The sequence below is a fragment of the Heteronotia binoei genome, chromosome 5, assembly GCF_032191835.1.
Source record: "Heteronotia binoei isolate CCM8104 ecotype False Entrance Well chromosome 5, APGP_CSIRO_Hbin_v1, whole genome shotgun sequence".
Taxonomy (NCBI): domain Eukaryota; kingdom Metazoa; phylum Chordata; class Lepidosauria; order Squamata; family Gekkonidae; genus Heteronotia; species Heteronotia binoei.
This window is the reverse complement of record NC_083227.1, coordinates 96,478,805-96,497,583: the sequence shown is the minus strand read 5'-3', so window position 1 is coordinate 96,497,583 and position 18,779 is coordinate 96,478,805. Positions and strand designations below refer to the sequence as shown.

General features: G+C 43.5%; 2 protein-coding genes across 3 annotated transcripts in view; one reads left to right on the top strand and one right to left on the bottom strand.

Moving 5' to 3' along the window:
* Positions 1 to 18,779, top strand: part of SYN2 (synapsin II) — a 454,742-nt gene that overhangs the window by 264,917 nt on the left and 171,046 nt on the right. The gene's annotated exons all lie outside the window — the stretch shown is intronic.
* TIMP4 (TIMP metallopeptidase inhibitor 4) overlaps positions 14,278 to 18,779 on the bottom strand; it is a 35,562-nt gene continuing 31,060 nt past the window's right edge. The window contains exon 5 of the mRNA XM_060238297.1: positions 14,278 to 15,283. Within this exon, the coding sequence (XP_060094280.1) occupies positions 15,086 to 15,283 (198 nt within the window). The 3' untranslated portion in view covers positions 14,278 to 15,085. The remainder of the gene's footprint in view (positions 15,284 to 18,779) is intronic.

The window sequence follows — 18,779 nt, the reverse complement described above, 5'->3', positions numbered from 1 at the left end:
CAAATTCTATTTTCCAATGGCACTTTATTTCTTTCTCTTGTATAATCTGTCTCAGAAAGACAGTCTTTCCTTTTCCTTAATATACTTGTTGGTACATTCTTCCATCTGGAACTCAAGAGTCATCAAGAAGCCCAAAGTGTAAGTAAGGGACATCAAGAAGCCATTAATGCCCATAGTCTAAGTCAGGTAACCCTGTCATGGATTTCCCAAGGTTTTTGTCCACCTTCAGAAAACTAATGAAGGTATTGTTTTGAGGCAAATACATCAAACAGCCCAAGGGAGAATTTTTCCTGTAACTGCCAGCACTCTGCTCCAGTGTGTATATTTGTGTTCTTGATGACTTACATACACTCCCACACTTGTGTGTGTCCTCCCCTCTCTTTGTGAAATGCAGGCCATTTCACTGACCTCCACAGACCGCTTCTTCTGGACTGATAAATATAATCTCTCCAAAATCTATTTCCCTGCTCTTGCCTTATTCTTCTCTTAGCCAGTATATGTGTTTTCTGTTTGTTATGTGTGTATGTTTTGCCTTATTATTTTATAATAAAACACCTTTCTGGTTTAACTGCCACCCAGTTTATTTTGAGAGGTCTCTAAGGGAAAATCCTGGTATACATAGGTGAAGATCCCTAGTTACTTACCTCTTGCTCTGTCTCCTTAAAAGCTAATTCCCCCATCTAATTAGGAGACTACCGATTTGGGTAACCCTTGAAAGCTATAGTAATCATAGTAGTGTGTTCAGTGAACTATTTTGTATGTGCAACAGTACAACAGTGATCAGTTATGGGGGAGGGGAGCATTATACCACATACCACTTTGTAACAGTTGTGACAGTTGCCATCTTTTCCTCCAGACAGTTATAACCAGTGAAAGATCAGTGCTCTCATAAATAATTGGGACACCTCCATAGATCTTCCAGGGGGGCTATGCATTCCTTTTCTTTTTTTGTCAATTTGTTCTCACCTGAGATTTAGAATATTATGAAGGTGTAAATTTCCTAGGAAGCAGGAAAGAATCTCAATGCAGTTGAAGTATGTCTTTTACTTCAAAATTGATTAATATATTCACTTGCACCTCCTCATTCCCTCCCTCATTCTAATGGTAATAGCAGTGTCTTAGTCAATATATTTTTGCATCATGCAGACACACAACAGAATCTGTCCAAGATTTAAAGCAGACATGCCAGCACATACCTCTCCTAGTTTGATTTTTAATTCATTTTTGCCCTGTTTTTCTCAGGAGTCAATCTAGCCAGATATTTTCTCATGGAATTGTTATCTCACAGATCCACCAATAAGGTTTGAAACTTTTGGCTCCAATCAAATCAACTTGAGAAGCATCTTATTTTGCCACCCAAGTTGGAATAAAGAGTCAGATGCAAGGTATTGGGTATAACTAAGGGCCACTTTATTAAAGTATAAGTAACAAACAGCAAGGGCTAACTGAAACTGTGTCTTGGTTAGGGCCAGGGGTCTCAACAGACACCTCCCCTGCCATTCCACAGTCGAGGGACCCACCCCCCAGCCGAAGCTGTACTTCACAGCTCCCGCTAGGTCAGCTCAGCAAGAAGGCAATCTCCAGAGGGTCCGTCCACTAGACGCACGTCTCAATGGAAGGCACCCTCCAGTACTGAAACTGTGGCCTGGTCAGGGCCAGGAGTCTCAACAGACCCCTCCCCTGCCATTCAACAAGCGAGGGACTCAGCCCCCAGCCGGAGCTGTGTGACTCAGCTCCCGCCAGACCAGCCCAGCAAGAAGGCAAACCCCAGAGGGTCCAACCACCAGATGCACGTCTCAATGGAAGGCCCCTCCAGTCGAGCCTTAAAGGACGGTCTGCATTCTCCTACCCTGGGTCATCAAACCCCAAGGTTGATCCTGCCAGACCCCCCAAGAGGGGATGCTTTCTGGTCCTCCCCTAGCTGCACAATACCATAAGCACAGTAAAACCTGTCACCACTAAGGCCAAGCCTCTGCTTAGGCCTTAGCACCCACCAGAAGGCCCAATGCCACCCGCAGCCCTTGCCGAATGTATCTGTAGAGGTAAGGGAATTTAAGAGAAATATCCAGATGGGACAGATAGTGGCCCAACCCCCCCCCCCCTCTAAGTCTTTCCTAATCTCCTTGCTAGTCTTGTGACAGGCCCTCTCGATGCCTGCAGGGTCCCAAACACTACGGCAAACAAGGCGAGGAATCATATCTGGCCATATTATAATGGTCCCAGGCGATCTCACCTTAATGGCCCTAAAATCGTCCCTGGCCTACAAGGCCAACACCTTGCCTTTTACTAGCCCGAGATCATTCCCACACAGGTGAATAACTAGGACGTGGGGAGGAGGGCCAGCATTCCCATAGAATAACAATGGCAGCAGGCCAGGCCAATGAAGACCCTGGCACCCACGCAATTCAATAGTAACTCATTGGCTGAGTCCCAGCTAAGAGCCGACCAAAGTTTTCCGAGCCTGATGTGCAGCCCAAAATACATAACTGTGTCCACAGAAGAGAACTTGGCTCCTCTGGCCAGGAACAACAGCATCTAAAAAGAAAAAACAGTCAAACTAGAAACAATAACATAAAATTCATGTTACAAACCACACAAAGTTAAGGATTAAGTTAGGGAGTTAAGGCAGCTTAGCTAAAGCCCGAGAAGTCACAACCCAAAACTGATGTTTTGTCAGCGGAATGCAGTTGAGGTGAAAAAACAAAAATCCATCCCTAGGACTGCGTACTGCCAAATAGACAGCCAAAGCAGAAACAGGACACAAGTCCTCAGAGCATATGCCAAGCTCCAAAATGGCTCCCTTGTGACGCCAGTCAGTCTTAGAGCGTCAAACGGTAATGACTGCCTTACTCTCCACCAACCTCAGGACCTGTGGCAACAAAGCATTACCAAAAACATCATTTCAGGAGCGTGCCACTAGCTCACTGACTCTGAGGGCCCCAAAGAAGGCAACCAAGGAAGCAGCATGAAACGGTGGATTCAAAATAGAATGCACACACTGTGCCCCAAACCCCCTTCAAGCCCCTAAGAATCAAAGGGGAAATAGACCTCCTAGCATCAGGATTAGGCCCGGCCTCTCTAGCCCAGCCCTTCAGCATCTTCCGCAGATGAAAGTCTGCTTTTTCCTCTTTATGCCCCAATGCCTTACTAGCAAAAGCCAAAGCAGACAGGCATCCCCTAATGGATCGCACAGCCAATCCCTTACCTTTTAAAGAAACACAGTAGTGGAGCAACTTCTCCACCGGGAGGGGCCAAACAATGTAATACCCTACCCCTAACCTAAGACTTCCTGGTACTGTGTGCTATGGCTAGGCCTATCAGCCACAGCTCTGAGGGCATTTGCGCCAGCTCTCTACTGGCTTCTGGGGTCAGCTGACGACATCTCTCCATCTAAGCTTCCCAACCCCCCCCCCGCCCTGCCGGGGGACCCCTGGATTAGCAGCCTAATCCCCCGCTCTCTAAAAATCTGATAGTGGGGGCGGGGGACGGGGGGGGGGAGTGGGACGGCGCAGTGTCTCTTTCCCTGCCTGGCTTCAGGCTTCTCCCTTCCTCCGAGTCACAAAGACCCGCCCACCGCCGGCCTGCTATTTGCTCCAGTCCGGCCTCCCTTCGCAAGGTGCATGCTGGGACTTGTAGTCCTTGCATCCTCTCCGGCTGCCAGGTGGCGTCTCCTCGGGGAGTCTGGACCATGTGCGTTTCTACCTCTGGAGGCTTCAGTCGCTGATTGAAAGGCTTCCTCTTGGGATGGTGTGTCTGTGTTAATTTGAAGGAGTTGGCAGCATCCCCTTCAGAGCCGCCAGAAATGGTGGGGGGGGGGACACGTCTGCTGAGCATTATTCTCTATGTGGAGATTGATTCTCATAGGGTATAATGGGGAATTGATCTGGAGGTTTCGGGGGCTCTGGGGGAGCTGTTTTTTGCGGTAGAGGCACCAAATTTTCAGTATAGTATCTAGTGACTCTCCCCAAAGTATCTCCCAAGTTTCAAAATGATTGGACCAGGGGCTCCTATTCTATGAGCCCCAAAAGAAGGTGCCCCTATCCTTCATTATTTCCTATGGAAGGAAGACATTTAAAAAGGTGTGCGGTTCCTTTAAATGTGATGGCCAGAACTCCCTTGGAGTTCAATTATGCTTGTCACACCCTTATTCCTGGCTCCGCCCCGATGTCTCCTGGCTCCACCCCCAAAGTCCCCAGATATTTCTTGAATTGGACTTGGCAACCCTATCTCCATCTGTTCATGAGAGAGAGTGTCAAACACTCCATTATTCACCCTAGGAACATGCTTGGCTAAAAACGGTATGTTAAGCCGCAGACAACGCAGAGTGAGGGCCCACACTTATTTCATAACCCGTTGAGATTTGGATGAAAGGGAATTAATGACATGTACCACTGCCATGTTATCGCACCAAAAATGAATTGTGCAATTGGCGATATAACTCCCCCACAACCAAACAGCAATGAGAATGGGAAAGAACTCAAGAAACATAAGATTTCGGTTCACACCCGCCTGAACCCATGAATCTGGCCATATATCTGTGCACCAATGTCTGCGAAAATAAACCTCAAAACCTAAAGACCCAGCAGCATCAGACATGACCTGAAGCTCTGCTTCAAGTTTCATGTTTGCCCTCCAAAATGAAATCCCATTAAAGGATTCCAAAAACTCCTGCAGCCAGATAGACAGGGAGAAAGAGGTCCCACCTTTATCAGACAGGGCCCCTATTCTAGCTTGGTAATTATCTCCACCCCCATCCTGCCTCTTTTGGCCCTTATGTGGCCGGGCTCTGGGGCAGTTACTAAAGGAGTGAGAGCCACCCCACATGGGGCCTTCATGCCTGTACTGGCCAGCCTTCCTATTGCACACTCCCTGGGACCCAAACTCCCAGCGGAGCAAGCGGGGCTGAACCGCCTGCCCCGCCAAACTGCAGAAAGAAGATGAAGAAGTCACAGATGTCCTGGCAACCAAATGGCCGCTATCAGAGCGGTCGCCCGAGTTTGATCACTCAGGGGACAAGACCTGGAGCAAAAGCTGCTGGTGGATGCAGTTCCACTGCACAGAAGGATATAAGGCAGCTCACTTTCGGAACTCCTAGTCATATTGGAGCCAAGTGGGCCCATTAAACATTGTATACTCCTTATAAATAATATCCATATACTGGATCAGCGAAGCACCCCTCCAAGGCTGAGAGCGTGCTATCAACCAGCATATATGAAAAACCCAGGAAGCAAATTGGCCGTGGTCCTGTCTACTCTCTGCTTCTTCAACTTCTCTTTCTCCTTATCATCTAAATCCTCCTTGTCTTTCTTCTCCAGCTCACGGAGCAGGAGGGAGAAAATATCCACATATTTACCCTTTAAAATATTATCTTTTGTTGTAGGCAACAAATGATCACCTAAGGATAAAGCTAAGTCCCCAAAAGGCAATGGGGAGCCTAAAATGGCCGACACAGCCTCACTAAGCCTCAAAAGGCCAAAGATGCCTATCCAGCAAGGCAGCTAAGGTCCTCTGCAAACCAAGAAGAAAACAACACTGGATCTATATCCTGCCCTCCACTCTGAATCTCAGAGTGGCTCACAATCTCCATTATCTTCCTCCCCCACAACAGACACCCTGTGAGGTGGGTGGGGCTGAGAGAGCTCTTACAGCAGCTGCCCTTTCAAGGACAACCTCTGCCAGAGCTATGGTTGACCCAAGGCCATTTCAGCAGGCACAAATGGAGGAGTGGGAAATCAAACCTGGTTCTCCCAGATAAGAGACTGCACACTTAACCACTACACCAAACTGGTGTTTGGCTTTTCACAGCACACACTACCCAAACCTTTAACAACAGAAAGGAGAGTGAAAAAATGGCAATGACCCAGAACCAAAAAGGGGGGGGGGATGATAACCCACAAGCAATGAGGTAGCAAAGGAAGCTGCCAAAAATCCAGCCTCCCCACCCCTTTAAGAAAAGTTCCAATACCATCAGCACAATGCCAAATCCCCTTCTTAAGAAGAAAAAAGGGGGAGGAGGAAAGAAGTGTGTGAAGTTTAAACAGGCCATTAATTAGAGAGCCATCTCTCCTGTGCCGATCCCACGCCATCACATTAGCTGGGGCCTTATCAGCAGCCCCGATCTCCAGCTCACTGTAACAATGCAGAGGAAAGAAAGACCTGGGAGGGGGCGGGGGGGTGGGCCTTATCAGACACCAGATCAGTACAGCCTGCAGGAAAGCAGGGAGTGAAACTGACAAGCCAAAGCAGGTGTGGGCTAAAAGTGCTGCTGCCCAGCCCTCTCAGTAGGGTTGCCAAGTCCAATTTAAGAAATATCTGGGGACTTTGGGGGAGGAGCCAGGAGACATTGGGGTGGAGCCAAGATCAAGGCTGTGACAAGCATAATTGAACTCCAAAGGGAGTTCTGGCCATCACATTTAAAGGGACGGCACACTTTTTCAATGCCTTTCTTCCATATAAAATATTGAAGGATAGGGGCACCTTCTTTTGGGGCTCATAGAATTAGACCCCCTGGTTCAATCGTTTTGAAACTAGGGGGATATTTTGGGGAGAGGCACTAGATGCTGTACTGAAAATGTGATGCCTCTACCTCAAAAAACAGCCCCCCCCCAGAGCCCCAGATATTCGCTGTTCAATTCTCCATGATTTTCTATGGGAATAAATCTCTATAGGGAATAATAGAGTTCCCAGTAGACATTTCCCTCCCCTTTCCCCGCTTTCTGATGACCCTGAAGCGGGGGGAGGGTCTCCAAACCGGGGGATCCCCTGCCCCTACCTGGGGATTGGCAACCCTACCTCTCAGCCACCTGATCTCTGCTTTAGGGAAACTGAGACAATCCAAGCAGGAGTGAGCTAAAAGCTCCCCTGCCTCCACCAATTGTCTGTCGAAGACTGAGGTAGGGGGGCAGATGGTGCTGCCGTTACAGCAGCAAGCTCCGCACCCTCAGAATTGCACCCAAACGGGCAGCAGAAGTCCTCCCTTTTCCTTCCAAGGAGGCAAAGACATCCCTGCAGCCAAGCAGCGATGCTGCTGGCTGCTAGAGATGAATTCCCTCAGTAGCTTACACTTTTGGGGTATAAAGATAGCCCCAAGAACTCTGGAACTTTGTTCTAGCCATTGGGTCCCATCTCAATACTGGACTCCAACAACTGACTCCGAACCCTGCAAGGGAATGTATAATAAGAATGTGTGTGACTCTGTATCAGCCCTGCGTACAATACAAGTGCCTCTGACAACCACACTCCACTTTTCTACTTTTCTCTTACCACTGCTGCTTTTTTCCTTCTCACAATGAACCTTACTGGATTTCATTCACTGGAACAGACTTGTTCATCTTACTTTGTCCTCTCCCCAAATTTCTCTTTAGATTTGTAACATTTGCTTAGGTTAGGATTCAGTAGAAGTTTTTGTAATAAAGGCATTTGTTGTATTCCTTAAGGAGAGTGGGGAGAGATGGGCCCTGGACTTCTTGACTGACTGCAAACTTTACCATTAGGATTACATACATGTGCGAGATGTTCCGATCCTGAAGGATATGGGGCAGGACTCCACTCTCTTCTCAATGCCTGCCCTGCTATGCCAAATTTCCTCTTGCAGTCTGTACTCCCCTGCTTGCATGTTACTCTCCGAACTTTACCCCGTCAATCTACTTCCAACAAAGTAACTTTTCTTAGGGTTGCACTGTAAGTCAGTCAACTGTGCAGACGCAAATACTGTGAAAGTACAACACAGGTTAGGAATGTAGCTAATCTATCAAGACATAGCCCAGGCATGGAGATTTAGTACAAGAAGCTACTTTGAACAAAGCAGGAGTCAAGGGCACCTTTAAGATCAGGTCCCCTCATCTGATGAAGTGTGCTTAGAGAGCACACGAAAGTTTACATTCTAAATAAAACTTGGTTGGTCTTAAAGGTGACACTTGACTCCTGCTTTGTTCAGCTACTTCAGACCAATACGGCTGCCCACTTGGAAGCAGCTACTTTGTAAGCATAAATGTGTTTGGCATGGAGTTCATGTAGAGCTTGAAACAACAACAAAAAGTCAGTCTGCTAAAGGTGTTTGATTTGTTTGTACTTTGTGTACAGTAAATTAAAATAGTAATCAAACGTGCATGAACTGTCTATGTTCTTATGAAAACTTTCATATTTTTCACTTTCATGTTAACCTAGCATTCTGTCAGAGGGATACACATGTATTGTCCTATAATCTGATAAATAAAATGAAGGAAGCAAATATGCAAGAACAAAATGGAAAATTTGTATTTGGAAAGTCTAGCCATAGTGTCAGCTTATCAGTAGTCCTCAATAACCAGGTCTCTCTGTTCATTCAGATAAAGTAGTTTGTTCAGTAGACAAAAGCAGCAGCATGATTGTGTGTCTGATATTGTAACTGACAGGTTAGCCAGATCTTTATACCATTTCCCCAAACGGTTACTTCCCATCAATGCAAGTTTGTGCACAAGTTTGAATTGCCCCACCCCACCCCCATAGTTGCGTGTCACAATCCAGGTGCTAGATAGTCTCTACAGAGGCATCCAAGCAGCCTTGGTTTCCCAGGTCTCCCCAGTAGGGCTTGGAGATTACATATGCATCACAAACAGTATCATGCAAGCCAAAGCAAAAGCTTCCCTCCTCCCAATTATCCAGGTCAGCTTAACCCCAACATAAGTCAGAGAAAGAATGCAAAAAGAGAATTCATGGCAAAGGATCTTGACACATAGGTTAAATCAATTTGGATTAAAGCTAAATTTCACATTAAAAAAAAAAAAAAGCTCTGATACCATTTTAAAGCTTGGACTTACTATATATGCAAGCATTGCTGTTGTTTTTGAAAACCCTTGTTCACTGTTGTAGAAATTCTGATCTTTTATTGTCAAGATGGTCACAATTGGTAGAACTTTATTTGCAGTATTGATTATACTATTTGTGGAATCAAAAGTCAAATTATGATCAACTAAACATATCAAACATACGTTTACACCATAATGTTTACACCAACGTCCTCATTAAACAACAAAGAAAAATCTATTACATAAAATGTGAAAAAAACCCTTGTATGTTTACTAATCCAATCCAGTCAACCTTTATTGGAATAGAATTTTTTTACAATCACATCATACCGACCAGAGAATTTAAGTATATAAATACAGTCATCCCACCAAAGCTTTAACCTTGTATTCTCTAACCCTCATAGAAATAGAGGCGTATGGTTACTAAATACTAGTTATATGTTTGATTAATTAAATACTATAAAATAAAAACTATAAGCAAGTTACAGAAAAGCAAACAATGTGTCTTTAGCGCAGTACAACCCACATAATCATTGTTTAATATGGGGTATAATTACAGTGCATGTACAAAAAACTAATGGCAAAATCCACTGGGATATTTTGTGTAGTGTTTTCAGCTCCCATTTATTTGTGGTTTGAACTTTTGGTAGTGTTTGCCCAAAATTAGCTCCATTTGCTATAAAAGTGCACAATTGTTATCTAAATGATTTTTCTGGAAAGGTCACATGTATGGTCAGAAAGGTAACATCAGTGGCCAGGATGCAGTATCATCTCTCTATATAATTCCCCTATGGTGGTGGTGAAATGGAGCTCTCTCATTGGCTTATGGGTGCATTCCATGCACTCGACAAATAATTGGTCCATCATGAGTCAGTCACCTCCTCTGGGTTCCCATTGCCTGACTCCCCTATCCCCTGCCTACTGCAGACCCAGGAACACTGAACAAACTGCCAAAACAGTCTTACTTCAGTGATAGACACCTCAGACACTTCTCTGTGTCCTCTTTATCAACCCTCCTCAGAAAGGGCTGCCGCTCTACTGTGGCTTCACAAAGCATTTCCTCAGAGACCATAGCGGCCACCTCTTTCCTGTCACTCTTTCCCTCCCTCTTCTCCACAGGGGAAGCTGCAAGCCAGGGGCTGTTGCTAGGCAATCAATATTGCCCTCAGCTGAAAATAATGCCACAGTGTCCACACTCCAAAGCAGTTATTTTCTCCAGAATGGGGAGAGAGATCTGGAGTTCTGTTGTGATCCCAGGAGATCTTCAGGCTCCACCTGGAGATTGGCTGCCTACGTCTGGCAGCACCCTCTGGGTGACTTGGTGCCACCTGACTGGCATGACTTAATTAGGCCTGGCTGTTTGCTCCTGTTCAGCAGCAGCCCCCCTAGTAGGGTTGCCAAGTCCAACCCCAGAAATATCTGGGGACTTTGGGGGTGGAGCCAGGAGACACTGGGGTGGAGCTAGGGGGGAGGGAGGGAAACGGCGCCGGGGAGCATGGCCAGCCACCCCGTCTCAGAGCGGGTGACACCGCTGCGCAGCTGCCGCCTCTTCTCCGCTCGCCGTGGCTGCTTCTCCAAGATGGGCTCAGCCTGAGCCCATCTCGGAGGAGCAGCGATGGCGAGCGGAGAAGAGGTGGCAGCGGCGCGGCAGCCTCACCTGCTCCGCTCCGCCTCTGGGGTGGAATCGGAGCGGGGGGTGGAGGCAGGCCGGGGGCATGGTGAGCCGCGAGTCCGGGTCCTAGAAGGGCCCGGATTCGCGGCTCGCCATGCTTCTGGCCTGCCTCTGCCCTCCCCTGGTTTTGCCTGCGCTGCTGCCGCCTCTTGGCTGCTCCTCCGAGATGGGCTCAGCCTGGGCCCATCTCGGAGGAGCAGCTGCGGTGGGCAGGGAGGAGGCGGCGGCCTCGCCCGCTCCGGGATGGGGCGGCTCGCCATGCTCCCCGGTGCTGTTTCCCCCCTCCCCCCGCTTCCATTTTTTGGGGGAGCAGGGGAAGAGGGTGAAAATCCTGGGGTCCCCCACCAGGGCGGGAGGGTTGGGAAGCCTACCCCCTAGGAAAACCAGTATGACTTAGCAGTTACCAACTCCAGGTTCGCAGATTCTTGGAGATTTGAGGGTTGGAGACTAGAGATGGTGGGTTTGAGGAGGGGTGGTATCTCAGACAGGTACAATGTCATAGATGCCATTCTTCAAACCAGCTGTCTCCTCCTGGGGAACCACTGTTGCAAATCTCTAGGTGAGGGCTGGAGATCACTCAGAATTACAGTTGCTCTCCAGATGGCTGAGATCAGCTTCCCTTGAGGTGGGTGGGGGAAAAGAATACCTTCACTTGAGTGAGTGGGAAGATTGCAAGGTTGGGGGGCACTCACCCAGAGCCTCTTTCTAGAACCTGTTGTATTTTTCTTCACGATGAGACTTATTCCTAGTATTTATACAAACCCGAGCAAGGAATATCATGAAAAGTTAGTGTTTCTTTAATGAGGAAAGTTCGTATGGTAAACTGCAAGCAGTGCCAGTTCTTCATGCTGTAATTGTCTTCAAGTGACAGGAACACAGAAAAATTAGTTGGTGCTTAAGTTTCTGGAATATGCATCTTGCTTTTAATTAGCACTATATTGGCTTGACTTTATGCTTATGAAAACGCTGTTGGCATTTGATATTGTTAGCATATGCTTATGAAGCAAAGTTATAAATAAAATCTTGCCATTTATTTTAATATAGTTGTTCTGGAGTAGAGATGGTTCCCAGTGGCTTTATTTGTTTCAGCTCTCATATTAAATGCAAGTGTACAGAGTGAGAGAAAAAGAGCTCTTGTTGTGTTAAAATAATATATGATCATATCGCCATAAAGCAACAAAAAAGTGGAGTCTAATGGAAAGTTCAAGTGCTAATCATACCTGAAGAAACATAGGTTTCATGGTCTAGAATGTATGGATCTTTTTTGAAATATTTATCAGATTCTTGTAATAATTTATTTGAAATAATTTCAGCCGCAATAGTTCTTCATGGAACTATAACTAAAATGCTTGAATTAAGTCATCCTCCAAATGAACTGAAACTTTACCATCGATTTTGGAATCAATATGGCACATATTTTTGACATTTTGTATTTTGTTGAATATTTCTTGCACCAGCATCTCAGAAATCATACTACTGTAGTTACAAAATTCCCTAGACTGAAATAGGTAAGCAAAGAGATCCAGCAAAGTAAAGGCAATATTGTAATAAAGAAAATGGTGTATAAAATTACAAGAAAAATTCATAAATGACCAAAACAATAATTCTTACACCAATTCATAGGAAATTTAACAAAGTTTATATAATAAGGTTAATACATCAACTTGTACAGTGCAAATTTGAATTTTTCTTTTCAGTGAAGTGCTTATGATGACCATAGACTATATTTCAGTTGCTTGGAGTGCTATGAAAATACAATACAATCACTAAACCCACTCTGAAGAAGGTCTTTTGAAACAGACTAATAAGCTAGCAAGCTCTGTTGAGGTGGTGGTCAGGATGTATACTGATTAATTTGAGTCGCATATGAATAACTCATAGACTATTGTCAGTTTTTGGCACAAACACTTTATTGAAAAGAAAAATTCAGATTTGTACTGTACCAGTTGATGTATTAACTTTATTATATTATATTATATAAATTTGGTTAAATTTTGTATGAATTGGTGTAAGAATGATTCTTTTGATCATTTATGATTTTTTCTAGCCAGAAATAGAGCAGTGTCAGCAGTAATTCTGCAGCTTCTCTGGATCATGCATCAGATTTGAACTTACTGGACATGTTGAAAGTGTTGATTTGCTCAGTGTTCAGTAAAAGGCAGTCGTTAACCTTGATCAGTGTTCTCAGGGCTTTTTTGGTAGAAAAAAGCCCAGCAGGAACTCATTTGCATATTAGGCCACTCCCCTGATGTCACCACTGGTTCACACAGGAGGGGTTTTTTGCAGAAAAAGCCCAGCAGGATCTCATTTGCATATTAGGCCACACCCACTGATTCCAAGGCAGCTGGGACTGCGTTCTTGTGCATTCCTGCTCAAAAAAAGCCCTCACCATTCTAAAGCAGTTTTTAAAACAGATGTTGGTAAAAATATTCTTAGTGCTGGCAGATTTTGAAAACTTCAACATCTCTCCACTAATAACTCTCCACAAAGGCACTTCCCCTTCCTACATATGTCCTGGCACATATCCCAATGATCATGGAATACTCACAGTTGTGGGAATCCATGTAGAAGCTATAAGGGCCCTGCGGGATTTGTCTGCGTTCCGCAGGGCCTGTAAGACCGAATTGTTTAAACAGGCTTTTGCGGTTTGATTGAAAAGGGCTGCCACCGGACATCCTACAGAATGCTGGCGATCATAGTCGGGAAGTCAATACCGCCTATATTGGACTGAAACAGCGCTATAGAATGGTTTTAAAATTGATATAAGTAAATTATGGTTTTATATGTTTTGTTGAATTGATTGTATTTATGATGTTGTGAGCTGCCCTGAGTCCGCTTGTGAAGAGGGCGGGATATAAATGGAAAGTAATAAATAAATAAATAAATAAATAAATAAATAAATAAATAAAGTAACATGAGACGTGATGTTGACATTCTCATCCCATATGAGAGACCAGAGCAAAGGAAAACCCAACTATTAATTTGTCTGGAGTAAATCTTCTCCACACTAGTACTGTCTGTCCTGAGAATGCCCATAAGTTTGCCTACTATTTCCTCCCTTTGCTTTTGCTTGTCTGAGCAAATATATGCTATAGGATTAGATCCTATGTATCACCTACACAAGGAATTTGTGGATATGAATAGTCCCTCTTTTCCTTTCTCCTTGGTAACCCACTGATTCCCCCCAAAACTGATACTGGTTAGTATACCCCTAAAGACAAAATACTATACAGCTCTGGGGTGCTGCAGTGAAGAAGGAGGGGTCGAGTAAAATTACTTCCTTACTGTTGATCTAGTGAACAGCTGCTCTGTTGCATTTCCATTGCTTTTTGGGGATCACAGGGAGTTGCTGGAGGAATGGAAGGTAGGAGAGATTCAACTGTGCACAAACTCCTTGAAGTGGTGGTTTGTAGGATCCAAACCATAATGTCTAAGAATTGGTTACAAATGCTCCCTAAGATTTTTTTATCCATTAGCTACAGGATATTGATTTCTAGAAAGTAAGACCAATTTCGCACTCAGCTTACCCCACTGTCACGTTCCTCTTCTCCACGCAGCATCCTTTGGATTTCCTACTATCTGCTCTGGGGCTGTAGCAAACATCGCAAACATCATGTGACAAACGGAAACTGATTTTTAGCAGTTTCCGTTTGCCGCATGAAAACCACAATGTTTGCTGCAGCTGTGGAGTAGATAGTGGGAAATTCGAAGGACATTGCGCGGAGAAGAGGAACATGACAGCAGGGTAAGTTGAGTGCAAAATCGGTCTAAGTCTTCTGGTAATACAATCTCATAATTACATTATGGAACGGTAGTACCTTTTACAGTATATTCAAATCCATTGGATCTGTTTTATTATCAAAGATTTATTATAACATAGTTATGAACAAATCTTCAGACAACACTACACAAGACATGGTGAACAACATACAGAAAATGAAATCAAGAATTTTAAATCATACACACAAAAAGGACTTTTTGTTGTAAAAGCCCAGCAGGAACTTATTTGCATATTAGACCACACCCCTGACATCACCATTGTTTCACACAGGGTTTTTTTTTTTGTAGAACTGGGACTTATTTACATATTAGACCACATCCCCAATGCCAAGCCAGCTGGAACTGTGTTCCTGTGTGTTCCTGCTAAAAAAAAGCCATGCACACAAACATATAATTTACATAATCTGAAATGGGGAAATTAATTTGTTGGGGTTTTTACAACAAGTTATTAACAGTGCTTCTTACACATATTCTGTCCAAGTTCCTTTATCTCAGAACAAAAAAAAATTGGCTTTTAAAAAAACCACAAACATTTTCTTAGGAGTTTTGTTTTGTATGAAGAGGTGTTCTTTTATTTAGTTTATTATCTGCAGTCCAAATTTTGATCAACCTTGTGTATGGATACATTCATTTTGATAAAAAATAAAGGTATGATTTCAAAACTTCCCTCTATAAAAAGAAATAAAAAGAGTAGCTGTCTCCAAGAGATAGCTCCTTTTCTTATCTGGATGTGAATTCTATGAACACTGCACTTTATTTACACAGCAAAATTTGTTTCTCTTTCTAAGTAACGGATGTTGAAAGTTCAAATTAATGAGCACATAGCATTGCATGAAGTTAACACAATTCATGGTTCACTCATATCAATAAACTCTTTTTCTGGAAGAGGGCCACCTCGATACCAACTGCATGTTCCATCATTGCGCTTGATACAGGCATAATGTTTTGCTTGGTGCCCATAGAGCTTCCTCTCTATCAGCCAGTCTACCCACAAACATTCATTTGGTGTAGTAATGGAGCAGGGTACTGTGTAACAGGTCGAAATCTAAAAACAAAAGATCACATTAGTCTTTTCTTTGTTAAGTATATAAATTAGTATGCAGTGTAATAATGCTCCACTTCCATAATTGCACTGCATTAAAATAATAAGAGATGCATGGGTGAATCTCATCAGCGTAAAACAATTTAGGCCATCTTGTGTAGGTTGTCCGATTCCACAAGCATCTAACAGGGGAGGGATGGTGGCTCAGTGGTAGAGCATCTGCTTGGTAAGCAGAAGGTCCCAAGTTCAATCCCTGGCATCTCCAAAAAAGGGTCCAGGTAAATAGGTGTGAAAAACCTCAGCTTGAGACTCCGGAGAGCCGCTGCCAGTCTGAGTAGACAATACTGACTTTGATGGACCAAGGGTCTGATTCAGTATAAGGCAGCTTCATATGTTCATGTTCAATAAGCAGGGGTCATTTCGTAGAAAAAGAGGTGATTAGCACAACTCATTTGCATATGCCACACACCCCTGACATCACCGGAAGGTGTACTAAATTATATCAGCACAGTATCCATTTTAAAATGCTTCTTGAATTATAATTGTCATAATAAAACCTTACTTCCATCATACTTTTAAAATTACTTTTTCCTGTGTGGGCACAGTGGCACGATGAAGATTTGCAACTGTCTGCTTTATATGGCTTGGTTATTTTCCCATTTTTGTGGGGGAAAATAATAGAAAATTTGTCACATCTTAGAGTTCAGCAAAATTCTCACAGAGGGGGTTTGAAAACTGGAGCCCAGAAGCAAGTATTTTTTTTTTGGGGGGGGGGGGGGTAAGAAAGAAAAAGCACAATAAAATTCAGAGGTTCTGGAGTTCCACTCCTGTGAGCTCCTGCCCAAAATGAGCCATGCTAACAAGCATGTCCCTGGTAAGTATACTTTACATATCCTCCAGCTGACCCAGTTGGGAAAGCAATTTAAAGTTGTGATATGGTGTGCCTTTGCTCCCACACCATGCAGTAGATTTTTGTCATGGCAGCAATAGTGAACTCATAACCTTTTGATTAGGCCTTAGACATTTGGAAAAATATTACATGGACATGTTTGTTATACTAGTGTATATATCCCTTATCACAATTTCAAGTTACTTTCACATATTATTAATTACTCACATTTTTGTTCTGCCCTTTTCCCAAGAAACTTTGTGGGCATGGCACTCTGAAAGTTTTTTGGGTGACCTTAAGCCAGTCACACGCTCTGAACATTGCCTACCTCACAGGATTGTTATGAGGACAAAATAGAGGAGTGGAGAAAAATAAAAAGCAATTCAGTCATAGGCGTAAACTACAGGATGGGAGGGGCTCAGGGGATTGAGCCCCCTCTGGGCAACCAATACAGGACTTGGAGGCTCAGGCCTCCCCCAGACAACTAGTGCCAGGCATAGTGACAAACACCTTTGAGTGTATGAAAAATTTCCAAACCACTTTAGATTTTCAAGAAGGAGAGAGAATGATCTTCAAAGTCATGAATGGGGTAGTGGATCCTTTGAAGAAATGCATTTTTCTCCTGGGACATTATGAGGCATTTTTTCCTCTGGGCTGGAAAGAAGGGAGTCAGTGGTGTAATGATCTTCCAAGCTCACCTTCTTACAAATGTTAATTGAGCTAACAGAGCAGACAATAGATAGATAGATGGATAGATAAACATCCCCTTCTCTCCTCTCCCTTCTCCAAGCAGGAAACATGTATTCGAAGTTATCAAATAGGAAGACTATCTCTGGAGACAGGAAAAGCTGTTTTGACCTGAGCAGACCTGGGTCAAGGGAGTGGGAAAGAGCTGTGACAATGTTTCTGGCAATAGGAAGAGAAAGCTCTCTTGCTGCTGGATCCATCTGAGATCTAGGAAAGGTGACTATTTTGTCCATCCATCCAGCCGACCTAGAGGGCTGAAGGGTGCTTGATATTGTAAAAGGTAATTGTGATCTGCAAAAGTTTTTGCTTGTATCTTTGAACTCATTAGATTAATTACTAAGGCTTTGATATCCAGAACACATCAATACTCAAATAACCCTGACTGTCAACATCCACTTTCAGTCAGACTGCAAGGCTTTTGTTGGGCTCAACATACTAGCTTGGCTCCAATTTACTTTTGGGGAAAAGTGAGATTGGGTGGAGGAGACATGAAAATCAGAGGCCTTTTAACATTTCCTTTTGTCCTGTTTGCAGTCCAGAAACAACATTGCCAAGGAATGTGCACTTTGTACATCTTCATGCTTTTCATTTTGCTGTTACCTAAAATGGTGTTGACAGTTCAAAGGGGCAACCAATTAGCTAATGGATTCAGGTGGGGTGGCCACAATAAAGTTTGAGTCCAGTGGCACCTTCAAGACTAACAAAGTTTTATTCTGAGTATAAGCTTTCGTGTGCAAACACACTTCATCAGATACAGATGAAACAGAATTTAGAGTCAAGATGCATAAGTACTAGATGATTATAGCCGAGATTGGATGTGTGAGAGATCTGTGAATAGCAGTAAATTAGCAAGCAAGGTTTGAGTCCGGTTTGAGTCAAGTCAAGTTCCATTATGGGTGTAAGCAAGAACTGAGAGACGTAGTATGTTCTGTTAATTGAAACAGATTTCTTCAAATATTATATAAAGATAAGGCAGGATTAAATTGCCAGAAATAGCTAATTGGAGTAAAAATGCCTAAGTAGCATTTTTGGGATGCTAATTGTTTTATCTGTAATTTAAATGTGATAACTTTATAATTATTTATTTAATATTAATAAATTCTTTGAACTGGAAATAATAATAATACATTAGGTAAGATGTGAAAATTGCAGTAAATTGATATACAGATGATAAAGCAATTAACAATGGATGTGAAAATTAAGTTTGAATTCAGTGGCACCATTTAGAACAACTTAGTTTGATTTCTGGGTATAAGTGAGAACTGAGTGACTAAGCATGTGTAGTGAGAGAAGAAGCCAATATCTCTGTCCTGGGGGTTCCATTGTTCTGAGTGTTGTAATAGCTTGCAATTCAGCAATCTCCCATTCCCATCTGTTTCTGAAGTTCCTTTGCAATAAAGCAGCTACTTTGAGGTCCCGTATTGAATGTCCTGGAAAGTTGAAGTGTTCTTCTGTTCTTGCATATGTTGGAAGTACTCCTTCAGGCACAGATGGCAGAAAAAGTCTTTCGGATCCCCAGACACAATGGACACAAATCTGACATCAAGAACCACAAGACTGAGAAGCCTATAGAACAGTGATGCAAACCTTTTAGAGACCGAGTGCCCAAACTGCAACCCAAAACCCACTTATTTATTGCAAAGTGCCAACACCACAATTTAACCTGAGTATTGAGGTTTTAGTTTAGAAAAAACAACTCATAGTGAAACTAACAAACTGAAAGAACTTTTGGTCTGGATAGGATTTGCTTAGGAAACCAACAAAATAGTAACATGTCAGAATGGGAGATTGATGGTTAGAGTGTCATAAGGCAATAAATGGAGGCTGTTCATTGCTCTGTTGCATGCAGGTCTGGGTTAAACT